General features: G+C 39.2%; 1 protein-coding gene across 1 annotated transcript; it reads right to left on the minus strand.

Moving 5' to 3' along the window:
• Positions 1-768: 768 nt before the first annotated feature.
• Positions 769-26,776, minus strand: TMEM182 (transmembrane protein 182). The gene is made up of 5 exons (XM_089508008.1): positions 26,423-26,776; positions 25,987-26,086; positions 24,823-24,921; positions 10,687-10,824; positions 769-3,952 (listed from the first exon to the last, which is right to left on the minus strand). Exons 1-5 carry the CDS (start codon positions 26,561-26,563, stop codon positions 3,729-3,731), a joined length of 702 nt encoding a protein of 233 aa, XP_089364134.1. The 5' UTR covers positions 26,564-26,776; the 3' UTR covers positions 769-3,728.
• Between the last annotated feature and the right edge of the window lie 377 nt (positions 26,777-27,153).

Raw genomic sequence — 27,153 nt, forward strand, 5'->3', positions numbered from 1 at the left:
AGTCCCTGATGTTGCTGGGTCTGCCTGATGGCTCCCTCTGAGGCCGAGATGACAGTTGAGGAGGGAGGGGCCTCTTCCTTCAGGCAGTCCCTGATGTTGCTGGGTCTGCCTGATGGCTCCCTCTGAGGCCGAGATGACAGTTGAGGAGGGAGGGGCCTCTTCCTTCAGGCAGTCCAAGATGTTGCTGGGTCTGCCTGATGGCTCCCTCTGAGGCCGAGATGACAGTTGAGGAGGGAGGGGCCTCTTCCTTCAGGCAGTCCAAGATGTTGCTGGTCTGCCTGATGGCTCCCTCTGAGGCCGAGATTTTATCCTACATAGGTTGTTTTATTTTTTTATATCTGGATTTTTTCTGTTGTTTATATTGATTTAATTGCATATCTCCCTGAGATTTCACATTAGAGGGCAGAATAAAAATATTTATTTCAATATAAATAAAATATATAAATGCTGTTAGCCTCTCCAAAGCAACAGGGACATCCCAGAACATGGTCTGGAGTTAAGTAAGGCAATACCTGCATAGAAGTCAGAGCTGAGAGGAGGACAGCCTTAGTGAAGTAGGCCAGCATAAAGTCCATGCAGGAGAAAAAGTGGGAAAGAAAGGTAACACTAGCTCTGGAATAAAATAGTTATCCAAGCAAGTAGCAGATACCATCACTGTGCTAAAATAATGAAATTCTACTGCACTGTTTGGAAAGGGACAGGAGGGAGAGAAACCTTTCTTCATACAAATATTTTCTTAATTAACTTTTTATTTTAAAAAAAGGGAACGTATACAGCCATTTTTCATAGAAAACATATGTCAAACACACACACACATAGTTATATTTTAAGAAGTCCGATTATCATATATTCCTGGCAAATGCGGAGATAAGAATTCTATCGATGCAATCTGCCCATATTTTCAGGATGTAGCTTTGGCATACTTTTAGTTGATAATCACTTTCTTCTGGCTCATTGATCATGAAATAAATAGCCATCCCTGATTAGAGCTCTGTATTATGCACTAATAAACAAAGAGAGAAATCTGGACAGTTTATTTTCTTTCTAATCACATTGTTTTAAAGATCAGTAGCCATCTGGACCTAGATGACACACAGGACAACCACCAATGTGAACAAAGCATAGGATTCCCATGCACAGATTTCCCAATCAATTCAGGGGAGTCAGTCTGATGTAGGCTGATTATTATGACATGCTTCCATGCTGTTAAGACTAGGGTGGGGGCAAGTGTAGTACTCCTGTCACAATCTACAATTTTAGTTCTGTGATTCCATTTCCACTGCCATAGCACCATGCTATGGAACCCTGGACTGGTAGATGGGAGGCCCTTAGAATTCCCAGCCAGAGAGTACCTTACCAAACTAGAAATGTAGGATTTCATACAATGTTGCCATGACAGTTAAATTAGAATATACTGCTATAATTGCGGAGTGTGAAAGGGCTGCAGATGTTGTTGGATTGTAGTTCACAGCATCTATCACTGCTGGCTATATTGACTAGAACTGATGCGAGCTGTGGTCCAAATAACATCTTTAGAGGACCACATGTTGTATGCCCTTGATGTAAGAAGTAGGCTGTGGAATACATTTCCTGGTAAACGCCTGGGAAGTTTTTCTTTGGACAGCTTCAACAGGTAAAGAGGTGATTGTTGTTATTACTATGTGCCTTCAAGTTATTTCCAACCTCTTGTGACCTTGCTTAAAAATCATGGGATTTTCTTGGCCATACTGATTCAGAGAGGGTTTGCCCTTCCTTCTTTATGAGGCTGAGAAAATGTAATATGTCCAAGGTCACCCAGAGGGTTTCCATGCCCAGGAGGGATTCGAACCCTAGCCCACATGAGCTCAGAGAACTGCACCAGTCAATTCTGGGCATCTCTGAAGGGCAACAGCCACACTGTTGATGCTGCCATTTCGAGAACCAGAAGTGATGCTGCATCACTCCGGGTCAGCTTTTTGGACTATTCAGGAGAAAGGGATTTTTGCTGTTTCTTGGTAAAGAAAACTCCCTCAAATGATCATATTTAATTTGTCTGGATGCTATTAAAGGAGTTTGCCACTAAAAATGTGGCAAGGGGGTCTAGCAGTAAATTTCCTTGAGTGGATACCAAGGCCTTGGAGGTCCCAAGGATTGCACTGGACCTACTTCCCAGGGTTGCATAATTACCACCCTCATGAAGAACGTATAGACTGATTCTCACTTCGGGAGATAAGATGGTATATGAATAATATTTATAAAAAATAATAAGCTGTAATTCACAGTGGTATCCTGCTTTGTGAAAATGCTGTTGTTGTTGTTATTGCTTCTTCTAATTTCTAACCAGCTATGTGTTGGAGTGGGACTCTGCTTATTGTGTGAGGTTTCAAACACTCCCCCAATTGACCTATAAAGTTTCTACACATCTTTCTATCACATAGTTCCCATTATTTCTTTCTCCACTCTGTGTATGGTGCAAAAAGAATCAGGTTGATGGTTAAAAAAAAGTGGCTGATGAACTGTAAGCCAAATACAGTGGAGCCTTGCCTTATGCGGGGATCCGTTCTGCACCCCCCCCCCCCTCGCGTAAGGCAAATACCACATAAGCTCAAGCCCCATTCAATAGGTTGCAGTGCGGCTTCCATGTAAAGTGGCGCACCCGGGTATGGAGTGGGCATGCTGTAATTTGGCCAAATGAATCATAACTGTAAGGGAAAGAAAAACAATAAAAACAATCACATCTTCTACAATCAGGAACACCAAAGACAGAAAAATCAAGCCTTTTTCGAAAAAATAAAAAATAAAAATCCTGATAAAATCTGATTTTACAGAGAACTGAATCCATAAACATTCCAGCTCTCCTGCACTTTAAAAAATGATTTGGACCAGATGGAAGCACATAAACTGTGACACATGTCGGCCTGAATCTTATTGTTTGGGGAGGAAATTGTGTGGTCCTCCGGATACTGTTGGACTGAAAACATCATCTACCCTATCCAGCACAGCTGTTCAACAAAATCTGAGGAGTTACACCTTAGATGTCTGACTGACAGTTCCCAATAGAGTAGACCAATTAAATCAATGGAACTTACATAAGTGTTGACCTAACTACCACTGATTCATTGGCTCTGTTCTAGTTGGGACTAGGCTAGATATGGGAATCATATAACCTTCTACATGTTGCTGGACTGCAACTCCCAGCATTCCTCACATTGCCTATGCTAGGGCTGCTGGTATTTGCCCTCCATGTCTAGAGAGGCACCCCCAAGTTAAGCTACACACAGCCGCATCAAAGCACTATTCCACTGACATTATCTTTTGTACATTAATGTTGGCTAAAGCATTCCACAGACAATTGGATGTTATTTTAAGAACCAAAATGTTTGCTCAGATTACACCTAATGAAGAGTATTGAAACAAGAACAAACAGGGAGCTGAACTGCACTAAGGAACATTTGTTTGTTCCAACACAAACACCTCTGTCATATCCATTTTATACATCACTTGCCTAATAAAAGAAGACACATGGTTAAACTTGCTTAGAGCTAGACTTACCTGGAACCAAGTGCCAATGAATTCAGTAGGAACTTACTTTTGAGTAAATGTATGCAGAACCGTGCTAGTTGCTTAAGCAGATCTAAAATAGCACTATCAAACATTTGACTGTAAGAGGAAAAATAATCATAATAATAATGTATAAAAATAGCTTCTCAGCAAACCCTCTCTATGATTCCAATATTTCAAAAACTGAACTAATCAGAATGCAGATAAATTGTACGCCCCACCAATAGGAACAGCATTCCTGAAAATATAGTAAAAAATATTCCAACTGGAGCCAACATGAAAGACCATCCATAACGTGCATAGAGAGAAAAATCTGGACAGTCTATTTTTTTCATGATCACATAGTTTTCGAGATCAGCCATTGCCTGGACCCAGATGACATACAGCACAACCACCAGTGTGAATAAAATGCCTAGAAAGAAAGAAATAACAGGTTTTAGTACTGTTAGATGGTTTTGTCAGGCCTCATCTCAGAAACAACTGTGTCCGTACTGGCTGTGAGATTTGGGGAACTGCTATTCAAAAATGATTCCCTCCCCCAAGTTCTGGAAATACCTGGAAGAGCCTGTGGAAGAACAAATGTCTATCAGACTACCTCACATAACTAGTTTAATTTCAATGTATCCTTAATAGCCATAAGAACTGAGAGGATGTAGGGACCAGAACAAAAAAGCACAAACATGAGGCAGATTCAGCCAAATTTCTTCATTATTTAAAGGGTTGAAGAAGTCGATATATGTTGGGCTAATTCTTGCAGTCAATGAATGATTCTGGGAGTTGTAGTCAAAAAAAGAAACTTTTTCATGCTCTGATCATAATATTGGCCTTGCTCACAGGGATATTGTAAGGATCACTGAGGAAATGCTCTCTGACACACTATATAAAGACGACATCATCATCATCATCATCTCATACCCTCCAACTGTCCTGATTTGGCAGGGACAGTCCTGATTAATCCTCTGTTGCCCCACTTTTCCAGCTGCTTTTAACGTGTCCCAGTTTCTCTCTCCTATTCCTACTTTTCCCTTTTGTCCTCTGCTTACTTCAATTGCTGCAAATTGAGTTCAAAGTGCAAAAGTAGTTTGCACTCCATTAACTCAATGGGCATGGGACAGAATCTTGCTCTTCCCAACAGATTTAGGTAAAAACAAGCTTATGTGTTCTGTTTCATTCATAACTTTTGTCATCTTGACCACACTCTGATGTTGAATGGTCACACATGTCCTGGTTTACATCTGTGAAAAATTAGAGGGAATGTCATCTAATTATGGCATTAATCATTCTTATTATGGCCTTCAGTGGAGTAGAGAGGCAGTTTTATCTTCCTCAGTGGAACAGAGAGGAAACTTTGCATTCTGCTTGTGGCCCACCCCCAACCCAACTGGCTTGCCTTCTAGTTGGCCAATTAGGGACCCTTCCACACCACACAGTTACAGCACTATAGTACCTTTAACCTTAACATGATTCCTTTACCCATCACTTTGACTGCCATGGCTGCAGTCTACACAATCCAGAGCTTATAGTTCAGTGCTGAGGCACTAAAAATTATATATACAATCCGCCCTCCATATCTGCGGACTTGCCATCCATGGATTTGAGCATCTGCGGATGGCAAGCCCATGGGGGAAGGAGGAAGATGAGAAAGAGTGGAGAAGAGGAGGAAGAATAAGAAGAAGGAATAGGAGGACAAACAGTAGCAGGGTGACAGAGGGGGTAAGAGGAAGAGGAGAATGGTGGAGGAGGCAGAGAAGAGGAGAAGGAAGGAGAAAAAGGAGGAGGAAGAGCGAAGAAGAAGAGGAGGAGAAGGAGGAGGAAGGAAGGAGAAGGAAAGGGAAGAGAAAGAGCCGTGGTAGCGGCAACAGAAGGAGAGTGGGAAGAGGCAGGAAAAAGGATGAAGAAGAGGCACCCTCCCCCTGCCACCTGCCAGGATGAGAGAGGTGAGGCTGGCATCTGGGGTGTTGGAGGGTAAAGTGCCATTTTCCTCAATGGTGGCATGGCTTCTGTCTAAGCTTCCTTGGGATGGAAATGTGGCATTTAACATGGAATCATAGCACTGTAATAGAGTAGTGTGAAGATGCTCCATGAGTCACCACACCAGCTGTGTGAGCTCCTTGGATGATGAACCACAAGCAGAGGAAAGTGCTTTTTTGCCCCCTAGGCCAACTTCACAGAGTGCAAACAGGGCCCTCCAGTGAGTAGGAGGTCTGTTTTTGTATTGCAATACTAGGAGTGAAATCATTTTTAAAATTCTTTATGGGTTGTTGTTTTTCGCCATTTTCAGCCATTTTTAAAATTATTGGAACCCAGAAAAATACCTGACTCAGATTTCGGTGTCCTACGTGGTTCTAGGGTGGCAGATAAATGAATTGCCCCAGCCTAGCTCTCCTTTATCCTCAAGACGTTTTGGTCCATAAGATGGAAATCCAAATAAAACTCGCTATTATTATTTGCTAACAAAATGCTTATATATTGTACAATTTGAGACAACACCGTTTGAAAGACTATATACAAGTTTGCCCTGGTCTTATGAACTTCAGAGGAAGCCTTCCTCCTGGCCTTGCCAACTTCAAAGGCCAGTTGGGATGACACAGAAGATGGTGGCTATTACCTCCCAAGGAAGGCTATGCTGCGTTTCTTCCTTCTGTCCATCTGCCTTTGCCATATCAGCTGGGTAAGCTTTGACTGAGTAATGGTCAAAGAAACTCAGTTTAAGTCACACAAATAAACCTCAGGATTCTTTATTCAGAATCCTGAGGTTTATTAATGCGACTTTAATCAAATTTTTATTCTGTTTTCATGTTTTAGTTGTATTTATTTCCATCCAATATGATCACCTTTCAATGTCTTCTTTGGTAAGAAGGCAGAGTATAAAACAAACAAACATTCCAAATGGAATGTATATATTTTGGGGAAAACTGTTCTTAGACTCATATGCTGACAATTGTCAAGAAAGGCCAGAACTGCTGTTTTCAAGCCCAGTGGCTTGGTTGAACCTCATCACTGCTATTAACTTCAAAAAGGCTACATTTTTAGACCCATTTAAAACTGCTGCATTTTTTTTCCATTTTCAGCTAGTTAGACCTTTGCTTGGGGCATGAACATTGGCTGTTTAGTAAAAACAGAATTTTCTCAAAGTTGCAATGAATAATCAACAACTGGAGGAAATTATTTCTAAAATATGAAATATGTGTCTGAAAGAGATTAGAATAAATAAACACTTGTTCTCTCACACAGAAAGAGGCTTCCAATGCCTTTCCTATTTTCCTATTTTATTTTTAAAGTAGACCCATGTTTGATACACAGCACTGTGCAATGAGATAAGGCACAGGCTTCTCCGAGGTCAGTCATTGCCGCCATTAACATTTACTCTTTTCAGTCTGTTTCACTCATACACTTCTGCTTATTACAAAAAGGGGAGGGGGAAAGACAGAGAATACAGAACCTCTAAGAATGTCTCTGAATTCAAGAGCAGTTTTCTGGCCTTGCTTGTTCTTCCCCTATAAGAGAGTCTTTGGCTTGTCAACAGTGAATGGCTCTTTATGACACAAAGCTACCATGTCTGATACAGACATGAAGTCAACAGGTGCCAAGCAGAGTGACAGGAGCCTCAGGCAGATGCCTATAGTAAATTTAGAACTATGCCAATTTGTGAAAAGTCACTTTGTTCACATGTTTACCTTACAGACTTTACTCTCACTATGAGTGTTGTTGGCAGGGTAATATGCATTGATTTGGGAAAGGGGCTTGTACATAAAATAATAGCAAACAAGTTCCACTGTAGAAACATTTTAATGGGAGTTTACTTCACTAAAGGCTGGCAAGAAATCTAAGGGCATAATTTAGCATGAGCTGAGGCACAAAAGAGGAATCTAGTCACACAGCTGTCTCTGTAATGATAGTGACTAATAAGAACCAAAGCATTCCGCAAGTGGTTGAGCACCAAACAAAGAACAGAAATGTAAGGCAGAAGGCATTTCACATGGTCATTGAAAAAGTGCCACAGCTGAAGTCAAATTCTGCGGTTGCCAACACCAATCTCTACTTTTCCTCATGCAATAAGCAAGATAAATGGGAAGGGGAAAAAACCCTCACATTTTCAGAAAAGGCTGAAATTTATTTTTATTGTCTGAAAAATTTTACACATTTTGAAAGCTGGATTTAGTGCATTTTGCTAAAACGCACAAAACTGGGGAAATGTGGTAGTGGTTGCTTTTGTTGCGTGAACTAGTAAAATCCATTATGCACTGGAGTCCTTTATGCATTGGGGATCAACTGGTCTGTCCTTTTGTGCCTGCTAGGGATGGAAAGAAAATTTGAAAATGGTTGAAAAGTGGTTGTAAAAATGTTTTTGACTGTAAAAAAAATCCTGATAAAGAGACTCCAGGACTGACAAGAAACTTCCAAGGTAGGGACTTAATTCTGCACAAATTTTTCATGCTGTTGTTTTGTAGAGAAAAAAGCACTTTCTGCATGGAACATAATATTTCAACACAGAAATAATAATTCCTGTGTAGAAAATGTTTTCTGCACAAAAAAAGGTGAAATTGAGATTTGTTCTATGTAGAATTGATTTGCATAGAAAATAGCATTTTCTACACGGAAAAAAATAATTTTCTACACAGGAATTAATATTTCTGCATTGATATATTATTTTCTACACCGGAAATGCTGACGTATTGTCTAGGACAATAAAGTGTCCCAATTTGGGGGGGGGAGGGAATCAACAGATGTGTTGGGACATTTTTTGCACCATATTTTTATTTGCTTGTAGGAGGGGAGAAAACTGTAGGTGGCAAGTTTTTTATTACCTTTTTATTACCTTTTATCTAGGTAACAATGCCATATAGTTGCCAACATTTTTGCTTTGTCTGCAGGATAGAAGAGTATTTGGAGTACTAAAATGTCCCATTGTGATGCATGAGGGTTAAAATGAATGATTAACGTTTTTATTTCCAAAAAGCAGCCTCTCTGAATGCTCATAGTGTCACTGCAGTGTAGGTGGTGAAGAATTACTTCATCTTGGTATGGACTCATACACAAGAGGAATGTCTATAGTCTGGCAATGTTGCACTGAAAGCAAGGATCATTTGGATGCTGGCACAGGGACTTTCCATAAGATCCTCCCAAACAAAATGTGTACTAGATATAGAAATTACGATGAGACTATAACTCTAAACACTGTCTGCTTGAGAAGGACTGAATAGCAACAGAAACTGATAATCAGTAAACTCTCAACAGTACTGAACTGCTTCAGAGATGAGCTGCTACTGCACCTACTCTGGATACAATATGGGTCAGTTTTTGGAATATATAAACACAAAATGGTGGCCATAAATATCATCTGCTACATGATTCTGGAGAGGTAAAGCCATATTACAGTCAAAATTTTCTACATATTTCCTCTAACAAACAGGTGTTCATGCATACTCTGCAAAGTGATGTATGACCATAATATCAAGAAGTCCGATATAGTCACTATTTTATTGACTGAAGAAAATGAAGCTGATGTCCATAAGACAAAAACAATGAGGTTTCATGCTCAAGGACAAATTTCAATACAAATACACAAGAGCTAAATTCAATTTCCTATGTAATAGAAAATGATGGCAGTCAAAGGTGAGACACAAATAACTAATAGGACAATGTAAGTGAGGTGCTACAAATTGTTGAATTGCCTCCCTTTATATATTTTTCATCGGTCTGTCTATCTGTCTAAACCACCAGATGCAAATTCTACAAATGTCTTATACAATATAGGAAGGTAGACTGGGGATATTAATACTAAGTCCACACCGTTATTTCTTATATCTATTAATGAGGTAATAACAGTGGGCTCTAGGTAGGGCTGCCATAATTGTCCACTTTTACCAGGGACAAAATGTAGGACAAATTCAAGACCAAACTGTAGGGCAACTGCAGGACAAAACTCAGCTCAAAATGTAGGACATTTAAGGTCCACCATTTTTCTTCAATGTCCTACATTTCGGGCTGAGTTTTGTCCTGCAGTTGTCCTACAGTTTGGTCTTGAATTTGTTCCACATTTTGTCCCTGGTAAAAGTGGACAATTATGGCAACCCTAGCTCTAGGTATCCACTGGGGGTTGGATCCAGGCCCCTTCATGGCTACCAAAATCTGTGGATGCTCAAGTTCCATTATATAAAATGGGGTAGTAAATTGTCCCTTATAAAAAATGGCAAAATCAAAGTTTGCTTTTTGGGGGTTTGTGTCACTATAAGCCAGTAAAGGCATACAACAAGAACAGTTTTATGTAGCATCAGTGCTCATAAGAAACAACAGTGTATGATAAAGTATAATCATAGGATATTTTTAGCATATGGTGATAGTGATGATGACAACTATATCATTCTTTAATTGTTTAGTATGTTTATTTTTTAAGTATAGTTGGCCCTTTGTATCCACTGGGGTTTGGTTCCAGGGACCCTGGGGATATCAAAAATTTGTGGATGACAAGTCCCACTATATGCAATGAGGTAGCAATATGATGGCAAAATCAAGATTTGCTTTTTTTTGAGGGGGGGTTAAATATTGTCAAGCTGTGGCTGGTTGAATCCATGGATACAGAATCCATGGATACAGGGGTCAGCTGTATGTCTAATTATGATGCATGTTGCCTTAACCAAAACAAAAAAATGCAGTGTATACCTCTGGGTAAAACCCATCTAGAATTCCTCTAGCTCAAGACCAGTTGAAATGAACAGCATATGCATTATGGGCTCTTTTATTCAGGATCTATTTCTTTCAATGAAGCTGGTGCAGGAAACACTCCCTGGGGCTATGGGTTTGTTTGGGTTAATTTATTTATTGAAGCAAGGCAAGCTCATAAAATTCCCCCCAAAATGTGTAGCTTTTTAAAAGCAAACAAACAAACAAACAAATACAAGACGTATTGCTTCTTAACTGCTTGGGTGTCACAAAATTCCCATGATTCCCAAAATATTTGCAAAATTCCTTCTTTGATACAGCTAGTAAAGATACAGGGGCACGCTCCAGCTTTCAGATCAGTAACATTAGGTGGGCACAATTTTATAGTTGTTTGTTTGTTTGTTTGTTTGTTTGTTTGTTTGTTTTTAAAAAGGGCTTATACAGGTAAGGGACAACTGACCTAGAATTCAACAGGACACTTACCAGCCGTAATGAAAAAGCCTCCGCCTGCTTTGTACAGCGCATGGCTTCCAAAGGGGGCAGCACAAATGATGAAGAAGCTAGCGACAATCACAGTGACCACTCCCAGAAGCAGGAGGACTGACCAAAAGCCACGATAGACTAAAAATCACCATGGGATGGGAAAGAGAGGAGGAGAAGGTTGTTACTTTTTCCCCTTTTACACCATCCTTAGAGTAAAAAGCAATTTCATAGAACCCTTCCCCCCTTTCATTTTTCTCATTAGCAGGCTGAACATTTATTCCAAAACAGCTTCCTGTAATCTGAGAACACCATATGTCCTTCATTAGGCTTGAACGCCAAGCCTATCTGATAATCTTGGAATATAATGATGTACGTTGGAGTGCTATGAAATCCTGTTGCTCAGCATCTCCAGTGCACGTGTGTGGTTAATAAGTTCATTTACTTGGTCAATGGAAATTGTTCATAAAATGGTGTGCTGAACTGTAGCCAAGAATCTTTGAGTTAATTATATGGTTCAACTAGATAGGACTGATTTCACCAAAGTAGTAACAGAAACAAGAATGAAAGCAAGGAACGAAATTTCTAGGACAGAGCCAGAATAAGTAATAATACTCTTTTAATCTTAAAAATAAAAAGTGAGAGCTTTCGTACAGATGTATGAATTTCACAGAATGAATTTATATATAGTTTTGAAAACCAAATTCCTTTCTGACAAAGAGAAAAGGGCAAAATTTATAATAATAAAAAACCAAGTGAAATTTGACTATCATTGCAGCCATTCACACAGTAAAGTTCTTTGTATATTATTCAAATCAAAATGCAAAAATACAGAATCTCATTGAGCCAAGGGCAAGCAATACTGAATTAATGGAAGCAGCTGGTGATAAATGGGCTGAGAGTTTTGTGACATATGGTGCTCCCCCTCCCCAAATAAATGTTCATAACAATAATTTAGCTGGCTAATTACACATCTATTTTCAGAGACACTTTACAAAGACCATGGTCATGGTGGAAATAAATTCATTTTAGATATTGAAGAAAGGGGGGATATTAGTTCTTCCTGATGGACACATAATGAGTTGTTATATGTTCATTTAAAAAATATAGGCCTGTGTATCCTAAGTGATAGCTTAAGTATAACCAGAAGTTACCTAAAGTAGTTTAATAAAAAAAAGATACTGATAAAAATAGTGGGTTATGCCAACCTATATCACTCAATCAGTCTTATGACTCCTAAAAGGTATGATCGACTTTACATGATTAACTAAAGTTCCCACTGATTTCAAATGGTCTGTGCTCTGTATGTCTAAATCTAGATTCAACCAAGAGTTTATTTTTAAAATGAATTACGTGATTGGGTAACCTCGGTGTCCTGTTTCACAGAAGAAACCTCTGTCTGAAGGGCTTTTCCTTTCAAGTCTGGTTTAAAGATAAAGAACCATTACAAAGAAGAGCAGAGGCTTTCAAGTTGCTTGTGAACAGGTAGCAGCTGGACAGCTAACAGTTGGACAGGTCACCTCCTCTCTTATTTTCTCATTTTATGGAGAGATGGTTATTTGTTAACTGCCCTCAAGTTGATCTCAACTCATGAAGACTCTATGGATGAGACATCTGGATGAGCTGAGAGGCGGAGAAATTCCCTACTTAAATCTTGTAGATTCAGGCCTGTGACATCCATCTGGCACACGGTCTTCCTCTCTTTCTGCTACCCTCATCCTTCCCTAGCATTATTGCCTTTCCCAGCGAGTTATGCCTTCTCATGGTGTAGCCAAAGTACAACGGCCTCAGTTTAGTCATCTTGGCTTTCAAGGAGATTTCAGGCTTGATCTGTCCAATGACCCATTTGTTTGTCTTTTTGACTGTCCACCGTATTCTTAGCACTTTTCTCTGGCACCACATCTCAAATGAGTTGATTTCTTTTTATCTGCTTTATTCACTGTCCAGCTCTCTCCATAGTGTAGTGTAGTGATGGAATACCGTGGCTTGGATGAGTTCTCAATCATATATCTTTGCTCTTTAATATTTTATGGAGAGGGAATGATCAGGCAAACCCAGCTCCACCAGGGCTGAAGGAAGAGGCGCCTCCCTCCTTAACTGTATCTTCTGGCCTGAGAAGGAGCGATCAGGCAGGCCCAGCTCCACCAGGGCTAGCCTGAAGGAAGAGGCTCCTCCCTCCTTAACTGTCATCTTCTGGCCTCCTATTCCCCTCCAGCTATATTCCGACTGTGTGGGGGAGAGGCTTGCATACCCTAATGAAGTTGTGAGCTATGCTGGCAGTGTTATAATAGCCACCAGTAGGGCCTCCCATGCCAGACAGGTCACAACCAAAGGGTCTGACCAAGAGCGCCAAAGGGCAGGATGGCTCTCTAGCCTTATGGCAACCATCCTAGGAGAAGGAAAACTCTAATCCCAAACCCGGGCAGATGGTGCTCGTCTAACCCTGTAAGGTCAATCATCTAAGAGAAGGAAACTCTAATAAAACCTATGACCCGAGGACCTCGCTGCCACCGTCCATGCTTGTCAAGGCCTCAGCAGTCGAACCTCTGGTTTAAAGGATGAAGCCAGTTCTGTGCACGCTGCGCTCCACCAGAAAAATCCATTGCACAGGCTCCAAGGATACATCCAACGTCATCAACGCGCTTGTAGAAAGCACGGATGAATCCTTCCTGAATCTTCGTTCACAAAGTAAAGCCAAGAGAAGAATATTTTATCTAGTTCTTTCACAGCTGCTCTTCCCATTCCTAGTCTCCTTCTTATCTCTTGACTGCAGTCTCCATTCTGATCAATGCTTGATCTGAGGTACAAGATATCTGTAACTATTTCAATTTCCTCATTGTCAAGGTTGAATTTATGTAGGTCCTCTGTGGTCCTTATTTTCATTTTCTTTATTTTCAGAAGCAAGCCTGTCTTTGCACTTTATTCCTCAATCTTCCTTGGTAGCTGTTCCAAGACCATAATGTTTTCTGCTGGTAGTATGGTGTCATCCACATATATTAGATTGTTGGTGTTTCTTCCTCCTCCTTCTAAATCTAATCCTTAGATTAGATTTATACTCCTTAGATTATTATACTTGTACTTAAACCAATCACTTTATTTATATTTCACCTTTTTTCCCGTGAGTGGTTTATAGAATCAAGGTGGTTTATAGAATAAGAGATACAAGTGAAGCCACATATAGCTAAAAATAGACAAAAAGTAATATTAAAATACTATAATAAAATACTATAGTTTAGCTATAGTATTGTTTTTCTAGGTTATTATGCTTTATTTGAGGTCTCCTTTTGGGGAAAGTAGGAATCAGTAATACAGTAATCCATGACAGAAATCTCTGAAGATTTCATGGGGTATTTTGTAATTCTGTATTCATCCTAAAACATCAAAAGGTAAAGGTAAAGGTAGTCCCTTGACATGAATGTCTAGTTGTAATCATGTGTAGGGGTCAGCGCTCATATCTGTTACTAAGCCAAAGAGCCAGTGATGTCTGAGGACTACTCCAGTAGTCATGTGGCCAGCATGTTTGCACTGAACACTGTTACTTTCTCACCGAAGTGGTACCTATTTATCTACATGCATTTGCATGCTTTTGATCTGCTAAGGTGGCAGAAGCTGGGACTAGTGACAAGAGCTCACCTCATCATGCAGCACTCTGGCCTTGAACTGCCAACCTTCCGATCTTCCAATCGTCAGAATTGGTGTCTTAACCACTAAACTACCACATCCCTTCAAAAACATCAATAATAAAACTATATGCTACTTCAGATGGGGCAAGTGTACAACGGGTTGCAGTATTTGATACTGTTGTCCTCAAGTTTTTATTTGTTTTTTTTAAAAATATCCAAACAATTTTTCTATTGTCCTCGATTATTTTCTCGCACTTTCTGGCATCAGCTACAACATTTGATTCCCACACACAAGTGGATTTCATTTTAATTCTAAGACATACCAGAACAAAGTAACCTGCTTCACTTCCTCTTCATACATGCATGTGTGTATTGTGTGAACACATTAGTGAAATGTCACTTTTGTACTACAACATTGTAGTACATTGTACTAGGGGATTTCAGGGAGGAAAAAATGCTCTTCAGACCATAGGACCACTTCAGCAAGCCATGCTTTATTTTAAATATTGAGTATAAAAAATGGAAGGGCCCAAGTGTAGATCCAAAAATCATTAAAAAGGAATGTAGAAAGGAACAAGTGGACATAGAAGCTTGCCAGACTGCAGAAATAAAGCAGTTTGACACCACTTTAACTGTCATGGTTCCATCCTGTAGAATCCTGGGATTCCTAGTTTGGTGAATTATTCAGCACGGGTTGTCAGAAAGCTCTGGTATTTCACCAAACTAGAGAACTCAGGATTCTGTAAGTTAGAGTCACGGTAGTTAAAGTGGTATCAAACTGTTTTATTTCTGCAGTGTGGATACACCCATAGGGGCAACAACAAGGAGCAAATGCTAAGAAACTATACTGCAAGATCTCATGTTTCTTTAAACTAATCTAGAAGAGCCCAAAACTGCATTTCTATATTTGTATAAACTGATATATTTGTATAAACTTATTTATTCCCACCACACACTACCACCAAATTCACTACTGTATGTTTGCTCTTTTTTTCAGCTATCCTTCCTGCCCCACTGTTACCAGGATATATTAGCAAAATCAAGACAAAATGTTCATTTTTAATTGAAAGAACAGTAGCAGGGTTTTATCACGCTCACAATCTGAAAAGTAAATATCTTCTGTTTTTACAATTAACTGTTGCACCATCATCAGCCATGATGGAAAGCTTCAACCTTCTCATATCAGGTTATCATAAATCTTGTCAGCGAAATGAACTGTCATTCCCACCCTGTTTTACACTAGCTCATTCTAAGATGATCAGTCAGTAAAATACAGCTCATGTCAAGTATGCTGAGATCCCATTGACTCAAAAGGTTTCAGCTGCAATCCTATACCCACTTACCTGAAAGTAAGCTCTATAAAACCCAGTGAGAATTTATTTCTAAGTAGACATGCACAGGATTTCACTGTAAAACCCTGCGGCACCAGACCATGGAAAAATAAGTTGCAGACATCAGTGCTAATCTTAACATCTTACTTTTAGGCAATTACAAGGGCATCAAGACATTATTTTTATTTTATTTTATTTTATTTATATTCTTTCTCCCAAATTGGATCCAAGACAACAACAAGAATAAAATGATACAATTTTATAACACAATTAAAACACCACATTAATATAAAAGTTAAAAATGCAACGTCCTTAAAAATCCTCAACATCCATAAAAAGTTAAACATATAAAACCATTAAAAACCTACCAAAGATTCAGCTGTGCCCCAATAAGAATCCTCACTGGACACAATAAATATTAAAAGCCTACTTAAAAATAAAAGATTTTCCCTGTTGGTGAAAGGAGAGCTGGGGGGGGGGGGTGTATATAGCTTCCAGCAGAAGGGAGTTTCAAAAATAAAATAACATAATGACCTGTAATATTGATACTTTTTGGTATAACAAATCATAGGCGGGTTACACACTGCCCAAAAGTACGTGCTCGACACGTACTAGGATTAGGAAGGGACGTCTTTTCCGTCCGCACATCGCTTAGCGTCCGCACATCACGGCAATGATGCCGCAAGTGCGCCATTGATGCCTTGCGGCGTCATAACCGTGCCGTAAAAAGAACCCGCTTTTTGCAGGTTCTTTTTGCTGTGCTGGGGAACTGCGCGGTTTGTCCGCTGCGGTTCCCGGGTGCAGCAAATACGGGTGCTGGCAGAGTGCCCTTTTTGGGCACTCTGTAAAGCGCCATAGTTACTCATTATTCTAAAATATTGTTTTGGCAGGTCATTTGGGTGTATTTTTGGCCATTTGAGGCCATTTTCTATTTTTAAATGTATACTGTTATAGACAGATATGGTGGCTAAGTGGTTACGATGCCAATTCTGACAGTGGGAAGGTCATCAGTTCGAGGCCCAAGTGCCACCTGATGGAGTGAGATCCTATCACTAATCCGAGTTTCGGTTAGCCTAGCAGTTCAAAAGCATGTAAAAGTGCAAGCAGATAAATAGGTACAATTTTGGTGAGATGGTAACAGCATTCTGTGCAGTTATGCTGGCTATATGATCACAGATGACACTGGCTCCCTTGGTTTAGTAATGTAGATGAGCACCGCACCCTATTATATATTACAACTAGACATTCATGTCAAGGAGAATCATTACCTTTATACTGTTATAACATAATAGTAAGTAATGAAAAGTAAATTTTTGTGGGTTTTTCGGGCTATGTGGCCATGTTCTAGAAGAGTTTATTCCTGACGTTTCACAAGCATCTGTGGGTGGCATCTTCAGAGAATGCTGGCATGGAAAGGAGTTGTGTATACACACACACACACACACACACACACACTGTGTGACCTTGGGTAGAGAGGAGTGATTTGCATGTTAATTTGTGTATTGTTCTGTTGTTGATGGCAAGACCTCAGGGTGGGAGGATATGCAAAGAGGATTAGTGTCTGTTTAATTAGTGACCATTGTCTGCTGGGAAACTCCTGACCCTGGATGGTTTACCATTTGCATTTACTGAGTCTTAATTTTATTGTTTTTCAGGACTGGTAGCCAAACTTTGTTCACTTTAAGGGTTTCTTCTTTCCTGCTGAAGTTGTCCAGGTGTTTGTGGGTTTCAATGGCTTCCCTGTGCATTCTATCCTGATAGTTGTTGGCATGGTCCAGAAGTTCAGTATTTTCAAACAACATTTTATGCCTAGGATGGTTTGTAACATGTTCTGCTGCTACTGATTTTTCTGGCTGACTCAGTCTGCAGTGTCTCTCATGTTCCTTGATTTGTGTTTGAACACTGCATTTGGTGGTGGTCCCTATGTAGATTTGTCTGCAGCTGCATGGTGAAACGTAAGGAATAAACTCTTCTAGAACATGGCCACATAGCCCGAAAAACCCACAAAAATCTATGGATGCTAGCCATGAAAGCCTTTGACTTCACAATGAAAAGTAACATTTTAACATTTATAATGCATCAATAGTGCAAACACATTTAATGCCTCAAAATCTTCCCCAAAGGAGATGTTTGATGTATCCAGCTTGCTGAGACTTCTGGAAAGCTGTTTTCTTGTCACTGAACCTTCAGAGGAATCTTCCCAGCCCAGAATATGGCTTGTTGTTTAATCAAGGTGCAGCACAACCTAATACATATGGAGTAAGTTCCTTTACTCTTTTGTCAGGTCAGGCTGCTATACTGTCCCCTGGCAACTAGGAACAACAGCCTGGAAACACTCTACCAGCAACTCAGGCTGCATTTGCACTGCAGAAATAACCCAGCTTGACACCACTGGATGCCATGGCTCAATGCTATGGAATTCTGGGAATTATAGTTTGTTGTGGCACCAGAGCTCTCTGGCATAGAAAGCTAAATGGCTCACAAAACTACAATTCGGAGAATGCCATAGCATTGAGCCACAGTACTTAAAGTGGTATCAATCTGGATTATTTCTGCAGTGTGGATGCAGCCTCAGTGATCCTTCAGGGTCTCCAGGGATCTTTCACCTCTATGTTCTGAATGCCCAGAGCCAGACATTATACACACTAATATTTCATAGACAGAAACCAGGACATGTATGGCCAGATATCAGAGTGTGGTCAAGTTGGCAAAAATTATTAATGAGGAAGAACATGTAAGCTTTTTGCCCAAGGCTACGGGGAAGAGCAAGATTCTCCTCCCTCTGCTTCTCTTCCCCTTGTTGAAAGGAGTGCTGACTATTTTTGCACTTTGAACTAAGAACCCGAACAGACAGGCCAAAATAAAGCTGCTTAGGGCCAATTTGGAAGTGTGCTGTTTAAATGAAGCTCTGGTGCCACAACAAACTACACATCCTAGAATTCCATAGCACTGAGCCATGGAAGTAAAAATGGTGTCAAACTGCATTATTTCTGCAGTGCAGATACAGCCCCTGTTCTATAGCTACAGTGTTGAGAAGGCTTGTCCATCATGGCAGCCAGTCACACCTATGCTGTCTGAACATCTAAGGGCCCTTTAAAAGCTGAGGTGTGCATTTAAAATTAGTATGAGGTTGTACATAGCTGCCATGTTGTCTGTATATAGATGCTAATAAGAGAAACATAGAATAAAGGACAAGAGTTTGATAAAGTTACCCTTTTGGACTACAATTCCCAGAATGCCCCAGTAAGCACACTCAGTAGGACTTCTTGTTCAAAAAGGTAACCTTCCCAAGCTTTTCTTCTTTATTGTATTTTCCTGTGCATGGTATCCATATCTATAGCCTAAATCCAACTCTCAATTGATTCAACTGATCTACTCTAGTTGAGACTGACCAAAGGTTGAGAATTTTGGTGTATGATCCATGAAAAAAAAAATTAAGATTCAGAAGGAACCAAGGACCTAGACAGAGACTTCTCAGAGATTCACCAAAGCCAAAGCTTGCTTTCAAAAACGATTTAGCAACGTTGAAGCTTGTTTACAAAGAATGGTGTATGGCAATTTTTTTAGGTCTTTGGATGAGCAAGAACAGTAAGAGAAAGAAAGGGAAAGAGTAAAATAATTAGCATATTGTTATTCATTCTGAGACCTTGGGTGGGCAAGATATAAATCCAATTAAACTTAAATGATGCCCTGAATACTCAGTTTCTACCAAGTTCCACATTTATGCACATGTATATTTGTAAATTAAGCTATTTATCAATTGTCCTTCTATGACTGCATAAACATGAGGTTAGGTGCAATACTTACAAGGTATATAAATTGTGCCCACCTTATGAAAAGCATATATATTGGTAAAATTTATAGGCAAGATATTTCCAGAGGCAAACCATGCAAGATAGTAGCATAGTAGCTGAACTAGGCTATGCATTTTAGATCTGACAACCCTATGTTGTTGCAACAGGATAACTGAGAATAGTTCCCGCTCCACAAGATTTTTCTTCAGCTTGTCATAGCACTAACTGCATCTAAAAATATAAGGGAGCTAGGAACAGTACAAGATAGGAATAGCTGAGCTGAATTCTGAATTCTGCTATGGACATATTCTCAACAACAGGAATAAGAAATTACTCAGTAATGCCATTCATGTAATCAGAGGACTCGAAGAAATAGTAGGAACCCCATGTCATTTGGCAAAATATGGTAGTAGCCCTCTTATGCATGTTGAAGGTTTTGTTAGAGGAATACATGAATCCAAAATTTATTAGTCTTATCAGTGTGCAACTAGTGATGTAGTTAGGCCAGGGCTCCCACAGTTGAAGCACCAGGACGGTTTCATTATTTGGAATGATGACATCATATACTGTCACCATCCTGGAGGTTCAGTACTCCCTTTGAACTGAGAAGCAATTTTAAAGGGGCTTGGGCAATAGCAGAATGGATTTTCTCAGCAACAATATATTGCTGTGAGCTATTTATGTTGTTATGCAAACTATTTGGAGATGGCTCAGCCCAGAATGGGCAGCAAAGGCCCATTAGCTCTACCCAAGACCTACAGCTGGTAGAAAAAGCAGTTTTCTGAAAATGCCATTTTTATGGCTGTAAACCAAGGGTGGGCCAAGCCATTTTTCAAAATTAAAAACAATGCTTTTGAAAACTTCTGGTTTTTAAAGTAGCCTATCTGCATTAATTGGCCAACTATACCTCCAAGAGGCCTCTAGGGATCAATCAGCCATTTTGGAGTCAAAAAAAAGGGAATAGGTAGAGCATGGGGTCAGTTCCTATGAGGCTGGTGTGGGGGCTCCTCTCCTTCTGAAACCTGTCCACCTCTCCAGTAAACTCTTTAAGCAGGCTATCAATCAATAGTATGGATGACTATTTTGACTTTAACCAATTGTGGGGCTGTACAGATGAGGATAAAGGGGCGGAAAGAGGCCGCCCCTTTCTCTCCCGGATTGTGGCCATGCCAACCAAATGGCACGGCAATGATGCACCCAGAAAAATGAGCCGCGAAACATGGCTCCTTTCTCTGCTGCTGCTGAGGCACCGTAAGTGCCCTGGAGTGGCATTGTGACATCATTCATATGCTGCGCCATTTGGATGTGGCGCACAAGGCACCAAGATGGTGTCCATTGCACATGGTAGGGCTTGCGAGTGTGCAGACGCTCCTACCTTTGGCACAGGCCAGCACATAGCACCAGTCTATACCAGGCCTGTGTGTGCACATGTATTTTATCAGAACTCAATGTGGTTGGTTTTTCAGACTTCTGAAAGCAAAAAAGGATCAGCTTCTTACAAATGTGTCACAGCTTGGAAGCTTAAAAAAACAAAAACAAAACCCTGCTTTTACTGCCAGCAGGCTATATCTTTTGGGCGATTTTTCCTTAGTAGAATACACTTCCAGTCTGGGACACCTCATCTACATCTATTCTCCTTACTTACATATGTCCTTGGCCTTCCAAAAGGTATACCCATAAGCTGAGCAGCTCTCTCAAATAGAACTGAAATATGGCTTATGGCACAGAGGGATGCATGAGGAATTTAATGAGGATTTGGTGAAAATGAGAAGCAGACTTAGTAGTTTTCACTTTGATGGACCCCTAGAACTATTCTGTCGTACCCAGGGTCATCCAGGGTACAAAATATTTTTTTGCCTCCAAGTTTCACAATAACACTCTACAGAATGTGGGGTCATTTTTACCTTGTTTTTGCTTCCGTTGGGTTGTTGTTGTTGTTGTTTTAAAAGTCATTTCCTATTGTAAAAAAAAAAAAAGCTTGTCCTGGAGTGCATCTACACTGTAGAAATAATGCTTTTGGGTACCACTTTAACTGCCATGGCTGTGTCTTACAAAAACTATTTGGCAGAGAAGGATAAAGACTTTGTAAAACAACAAATCCGTGGATTACATAGGATTTAGCTATAACACTTAAAGTGGTATCACACTGCATTATTTCTACGATGTTGATGCTCCTTAGACCTAAAACAAGCCAGTGGGGCAAAAACATGGTGAAACTGCCCCTATGGCCCTAGAGGGTGTTTGAGGGCATTTGTTGTGAGGGGGAGCAGCAAGTTCTCTTGGAGAGGGAATGCAGCTCCCCACCCCCTTCAACAGTTGCCCAGCCATGCACTAAGGCATAACCACCACTAGATACAATCCTCTGTCTTTAACACAATTGTTTTATTCCCATTTGAAAATATAATATTTAAAATGTTCCTATTTAATACATAGCACGGACAAGCACAAATCATGAATGGGCCAAATTTAAGAAGATATATTGATCTTGATTTCAGTCATGTTTTGTTGGCTGTGGTTCTTCTTGTTACGACACAAGTTTGGACAGTTTCAGCCTAAAAGCAATGTATGTATTAACCTTGGAAGAAAATCCTTGTTTCAAGTTTCTGCTTTATCAGAGATGAGTGGGCACCAGGGACACACTGTCTGTCTAAGATTAATTATATCAGATAAGAACTGCAATCTTATCTACATTTACTTGAGAGTAAACCTCTTTGAACTCAGTTGACCGTAATGTCAGAAAATAAATATATACAATCTGGCTATAAAATGTGGAATTGGGTTCTATATCCATTTGTGGTTATTAGGCATTTATCTAATAATATTACTATGGTTAGAATAAATGGATGTGACATTAGATATTCAGGAGAGAAATGGAATGCCAAGTATGCAGCAAAGACAAATACCCTGAGAAATGTGCTGCACTTCAGTCTTGGAATATGTATAATTTGCAGTGCACATGCATTGTAAGCATGGCTGACAAATTCTTCACCACAGACTTCTTGTATTACAAGCTAAGTACAGCACTGGAAAACAGGTAACTGAGGACACAGGAAAGAAAAGATAAGTCCTCAAAGGCAAATATTTCTATTATATCAATTACCCTGTAATAATTATTTCACAACATCCTTACTGTGAAATAACTCTCATCAGTGGCACATTTAAAAATAATATAGAAGGGCGCATTTTCAATAGTCCATAGGAAACTGCCATTTAAATATGAATATTATGTAATCAAATTGCTCTTTGTAATGAAGATCTTAAAATCATAATTAACAATGAAATTAGCCCTTCTTAAGAAACTGAAGGTGAATATGTCAGAGCCTGGCTACTTTCCAGGTATCAGTAACCCCATGGTCCATACATGGAATAGCGGTATATAAATTAAAAAAAAATTACATGTCTACCCAGAGTTAAGCCCCTTTGAGCTAACAGGGCTTGCTCCCAGGTAAATGGGCATAGGCTTTTCAGACTTGAGAATGTCATTATTAACCTGACATAATAGCAAATTTCTTATATTATTTTCTATCAGAGCAATATGACTGTTTAGAATAGATTAATGAATGATTACACACAGGAAATTTAGTCACTGAAGAAAAAGATAGAACAGACATGCTGCTAAATTCCACTTATCACATTATTGTGGAAGAAAGGTCTTTTAAGATCAAAGTTAATACAATCATATTATAATTACTAAAGTCTCAGTGTACAGGGCCTGACTTGGTCTGGGAAATCTTCAATATCATCTGTAATTCACCACTATTTCCTCACAAGGAATTTTATTCATTTAAATTTGGGATAAGGTATAACTAGCTAAATACACTACATTATAAACTAGAAAACTCAGATGTCTATATTCAGCCTTTTTAACAAGCAAGCAAAATTAAAATAAGTTTTGGAGCATTTTGAGTCAATTGGAAACAGCACTAATCAATAAGAACAATATATGTGTATAAAATAACCTATTACTGCATACCAAATTACATTAATTGAAACTTTTCAAGAGAAAATTGGGAGATCTAGATAGATTTTTCCCCAAGTAAAGGGAATGCTTTGGTAAGAGAAGATATGATCATTCTTTTTAGAGATTTAAGAAAAAAATCAGCATTCTTTTTGGAAAAGAATTCATGGCAATGATAGATGATATTGAAACCTATGAAAGGATTTGCAAAGCACTTTCCTCAACCATTTTGGCCATTGTAATTCTTTATAAATATCCTGATCTTAAATTGCATTCTGTGCCTCTTCATGTTTTTAAATAAATTCATAATACGAAACAGGATACTGTGTGATGTTTTTAAAAAGGCTTTCCCAGTGAAAATGAACTAATCTGAATCAAATACACACTGGGAATCTTTTACCAAACATATCTCAACTGAACTGTCACCACATGCTTTAGGGGCATATTGTTATCATTGGTCTTCTATGTTCATAACATGTGGATTGAAAGAAGAAGGTTGAGTCTAGAATGGACATTCCACATAGGGAAAATTTGCACTAGTGTAGCATTGGAATAGCTTAATACATAAGCCAGTCCCTAAGTAACAGGACCAGAGCTTTACAAAGTTTTTTGTTTTTGCTTTTTTTAACTGACAATCCTCAAACTCTCATGCTAGGATGCCTTTGGCTGTGCTGGCTGGAGGAGTCTGAAGTTATATTTACAAGCTTTGACCAAAACTTTCAAAATTTGGAATCTACTATAGTTTCAGAGAAAATATAGTCTTTGGTCTCCTTTCTAGTGTTATTGAAAACAATTATTCAGTATATGAGAACAGCAATATTTATACTGGAAAAAGTAAAGCTTTTCTTTGAAGTTGAGGAGCTGTCTTTTCATTATGTCCAGTTTCCATTCTCAGATATGAAAACATAATGGTGTGCTCTGTGAAAAACTAAATGTCTTACATGTGTATACCAGGAGTGCGAACATGTGGCTCTTGAAATACTGGTGAACTCCAACTTCCATCAGCCACAGTCAGCATGGTCAGTTGCCAGGGACAATGGGAGCTGTAGTCCAAGATCATCTTAAGGGGCACAGATTTCCCATCCTTGTTCTGTGCTGTAAAGCCTAGAAGAAGAGTTTTGAAGGTCTCTAGCATAATCTTGTGAATACCTTTGTTGTAGTGTGCCTTCAAGTCATTTCTGACTTTTGGTGACCCTATCACATGGTTTTCATATGATCTACTAAAGAGTAAACCTAACTGAAGCAAGTGGGAATTATATCTGACTAAATAAGCATATTTGGAAATATCATAAAGTTCTCCACTGGAAAACACAAGTATTAATAAATCAGATTATGATCCATCTAGGGCAGAAACTTGTTTTCAGCAGCAACCAGCCTGCACGTTATTAAACAGATAGCTCTATTCACATACCAGTGAACAAGAAAATACTTACTAACTGCAGAATTATAGGCAGTTGAATTGTACTCATCTCGTAGGAGAGGAAATGGAGAGAGATAGGCATGGGTGCAGTTTTTAGAGGGTGATTGGTTCACTGAAAAACAAGAACAAATTGTTAAACTGTGGTCTTCAATTTTCACAGAAGTACAAGTGCAACATCTATTCAGACTGATGAAATGCCGGCGCTCCACGCCTAGACTTCCCAAGCACTACAAACAACACATATACTGTATGTTTGTTTACCATGTTTTTCATGATTAGTAGTAGTACAGCGCTTTAGAAATAAAGTTTAATAATAATAATAATAGTACTAGTATCAGTACAGTGCACAGAAAAAAACAGGATTTTACAATAATAATAATCAAATAGGACATGCTTGTTGTCAGGTTTACAAGCCAAATCTAGACCTTGGAACACTTTTTGGAGTGTTCCAGCCCACATAATAGTTGTTGTCTCCAAAAAGTAACATTTCCAAGCACTCTCTAAATCAAAGTTGTAAATCAAAGTTCTTGAGAATGTGAAATGAAATCTAATCGTGTTCTTTCACTTGTTCAGGAATTTGTGCAACTTCTTGCACAAGCAGAAGCATGTGGATCATGCAGAGCACCTGTTATAAAGAACTCTCATGTGAGCATCTGCAGAATGCATCTGCACAAGTTCTTAAAGGCATTTGGCAAAGCACGCTAGGGACAGCCTTTCTTCTTTACAATGTTCTGAAGGCCCATGCAGAAGCTCAACATTTTGGAGCTAATGTGCCAGCTGTTTGAGGGCCAAGAAGCAAAGAATTTATTTATTGAGCACTGTAAACTAAAATATTCTAGTAGTTCCAAATATATGACTGGATAATTTCAATATAGTACCTTCATTAACTGGTGACATTATGGGTTGCTTCAAATTTTGTCTTCCAACAGAATGATCTCTGCCAGCCAAAAGGATTCCCCTTCCCTCTGCAGACCCTAACCCTATAGATATCTTTACAGATTTGGCAGGGATGAAGGGAAATCACAGTCCCATTGTGGGAGTAGAAATATGTTTGAGTAAAGCAGAATGCAGCCCTATACAAATAGAATTTCTCAAGTGAATATAATTTACCAAGACAAGGCATAGAGTAGCACCCATTCTACATAAAACTAGACTCTTATGAAAGAAGGATACTTACTATACCAAAACTTCCACATACTGTTAGCATTGTCATCTACCTTCCCATCAAACCAACACCTCCAGAAGAAACCTTCATGGTGGAAAGTAATTTTCTCTTCCTACAGAAAACAAACACAGAGATTACTATTCAACCAGGGCTACATTCATTGCTTCCAATTTTGCAAATGTAGACAAGCTGACAGACAAATCAAAGCATTTCAATATTTACATTCAAAGAAATAAAGAAAAAGTCATACATTTCTGTGAAGAGCCATAATATCTCCTTACTCTCTCTGCTCTTTCTGAACATATCTGACCAAATCAGAATCTATGTGTTAAAGATACTCATAACTGAGTTTTACACATAAACGGGTGATATTTCTAGGTGAGTAATAAACAAACATATTTGACACTACTGTAAGATGTCATTCAGAGGAATAAAAATATATACAAACCATGGTATCATTCAGACTTTCAGAACACCTTCCCACTTCTGTAGCAAGAAGCCAATAGTCAGTTCCAAAGGCAACTAAAAAGAACAAAATTCCAAGAGCTCCAAAGAAACCACCAAAAAATATCCCAATACTCAATTTCATTGTTAGTTTGATTTCAAAAAAAATGTGTTTACAATAAAGGGTTTTAGGGAAAATCTCCTCCAAAAAAAAAAAAAAAAATTAGCAGAGAATTACACCACTGGCCTGGAGGTTCTCTTGAGAAAAGGTGATCGTCACAGTTTTTAAAAAAAAATTCTTGGTGGGTTTTCCCACTTGATTTTCCACTTGCTGTTGCTTGATTTGTGTCTCATTAAAGTGAAACGTAACAAATGGACAGGGATTTCTATTTTAGGAGACTCCATAGAGGAATTTTGCAGTACTTCCCTTAGTAGGTGTGGCCATCCAAAAATAGCTGACCTTCCCTTAGCTGAGAATTCACTTGAAATATTGTTGCACTTGGTTCATCAACAGACATGGAAGGGGGATGAAGTTACTGTGTGCCCTTGTTATTTAGCAAAGGTTGGGTTTCAGTATCTAGCACTGGCAAGCAGTTCCAGCATGTACACCATGTAATCTCTCTCCCATAAGCAGGCATGGAATGCTTACACTCCGTCACAAATGCACAAAGCACAGTCCCAGTCTGAGACCTAGAAATATATAAGCCACCCTGGAGCTTATCATACTATTTTAAA

This window comes from Sceloporus occidentalis, unplaced genomic scaffold (genome assembly GCF_023333645.1).
Source record: "Sceloporus occidentalis isolate IW3139 unplaced genomic scaffold, rSceOcc1.0.p SCAF_2, whole genome shotgun sequence".
Classification (NCBI taxonomy): Eukaryota; Metazoa; Chordata; class Lepidosauria; order Squamata; family Phrynosomatidae; genus Sceloporus; species Sceloporus occidentalis.

Bases quoted from the DNA above. Each gene is read 5' to 3' on its own strand.
- TMEM182 (XM_089508008.1), bottom strand. From the start codon at position 26,563: ATGAAATTGAGTATTGGGATATTTTTTGGTGGTTTCTTTGGAGCTCTT. The intron at 26,087-26,422 runs GTTTGTATATAT...TGTTTTCTGTAG, and splicing joins AAAGTCTGAATGATACCATG to GAAGAGAAAATTACTTTCCA. The intron at 3,953-10,686 runs GTAAGTGTCCTG...CTTTCTTTCTAG, and splicing joins AGGCTTTTTCATTACGGCTG to GCATTTTATTCACACTGGTG.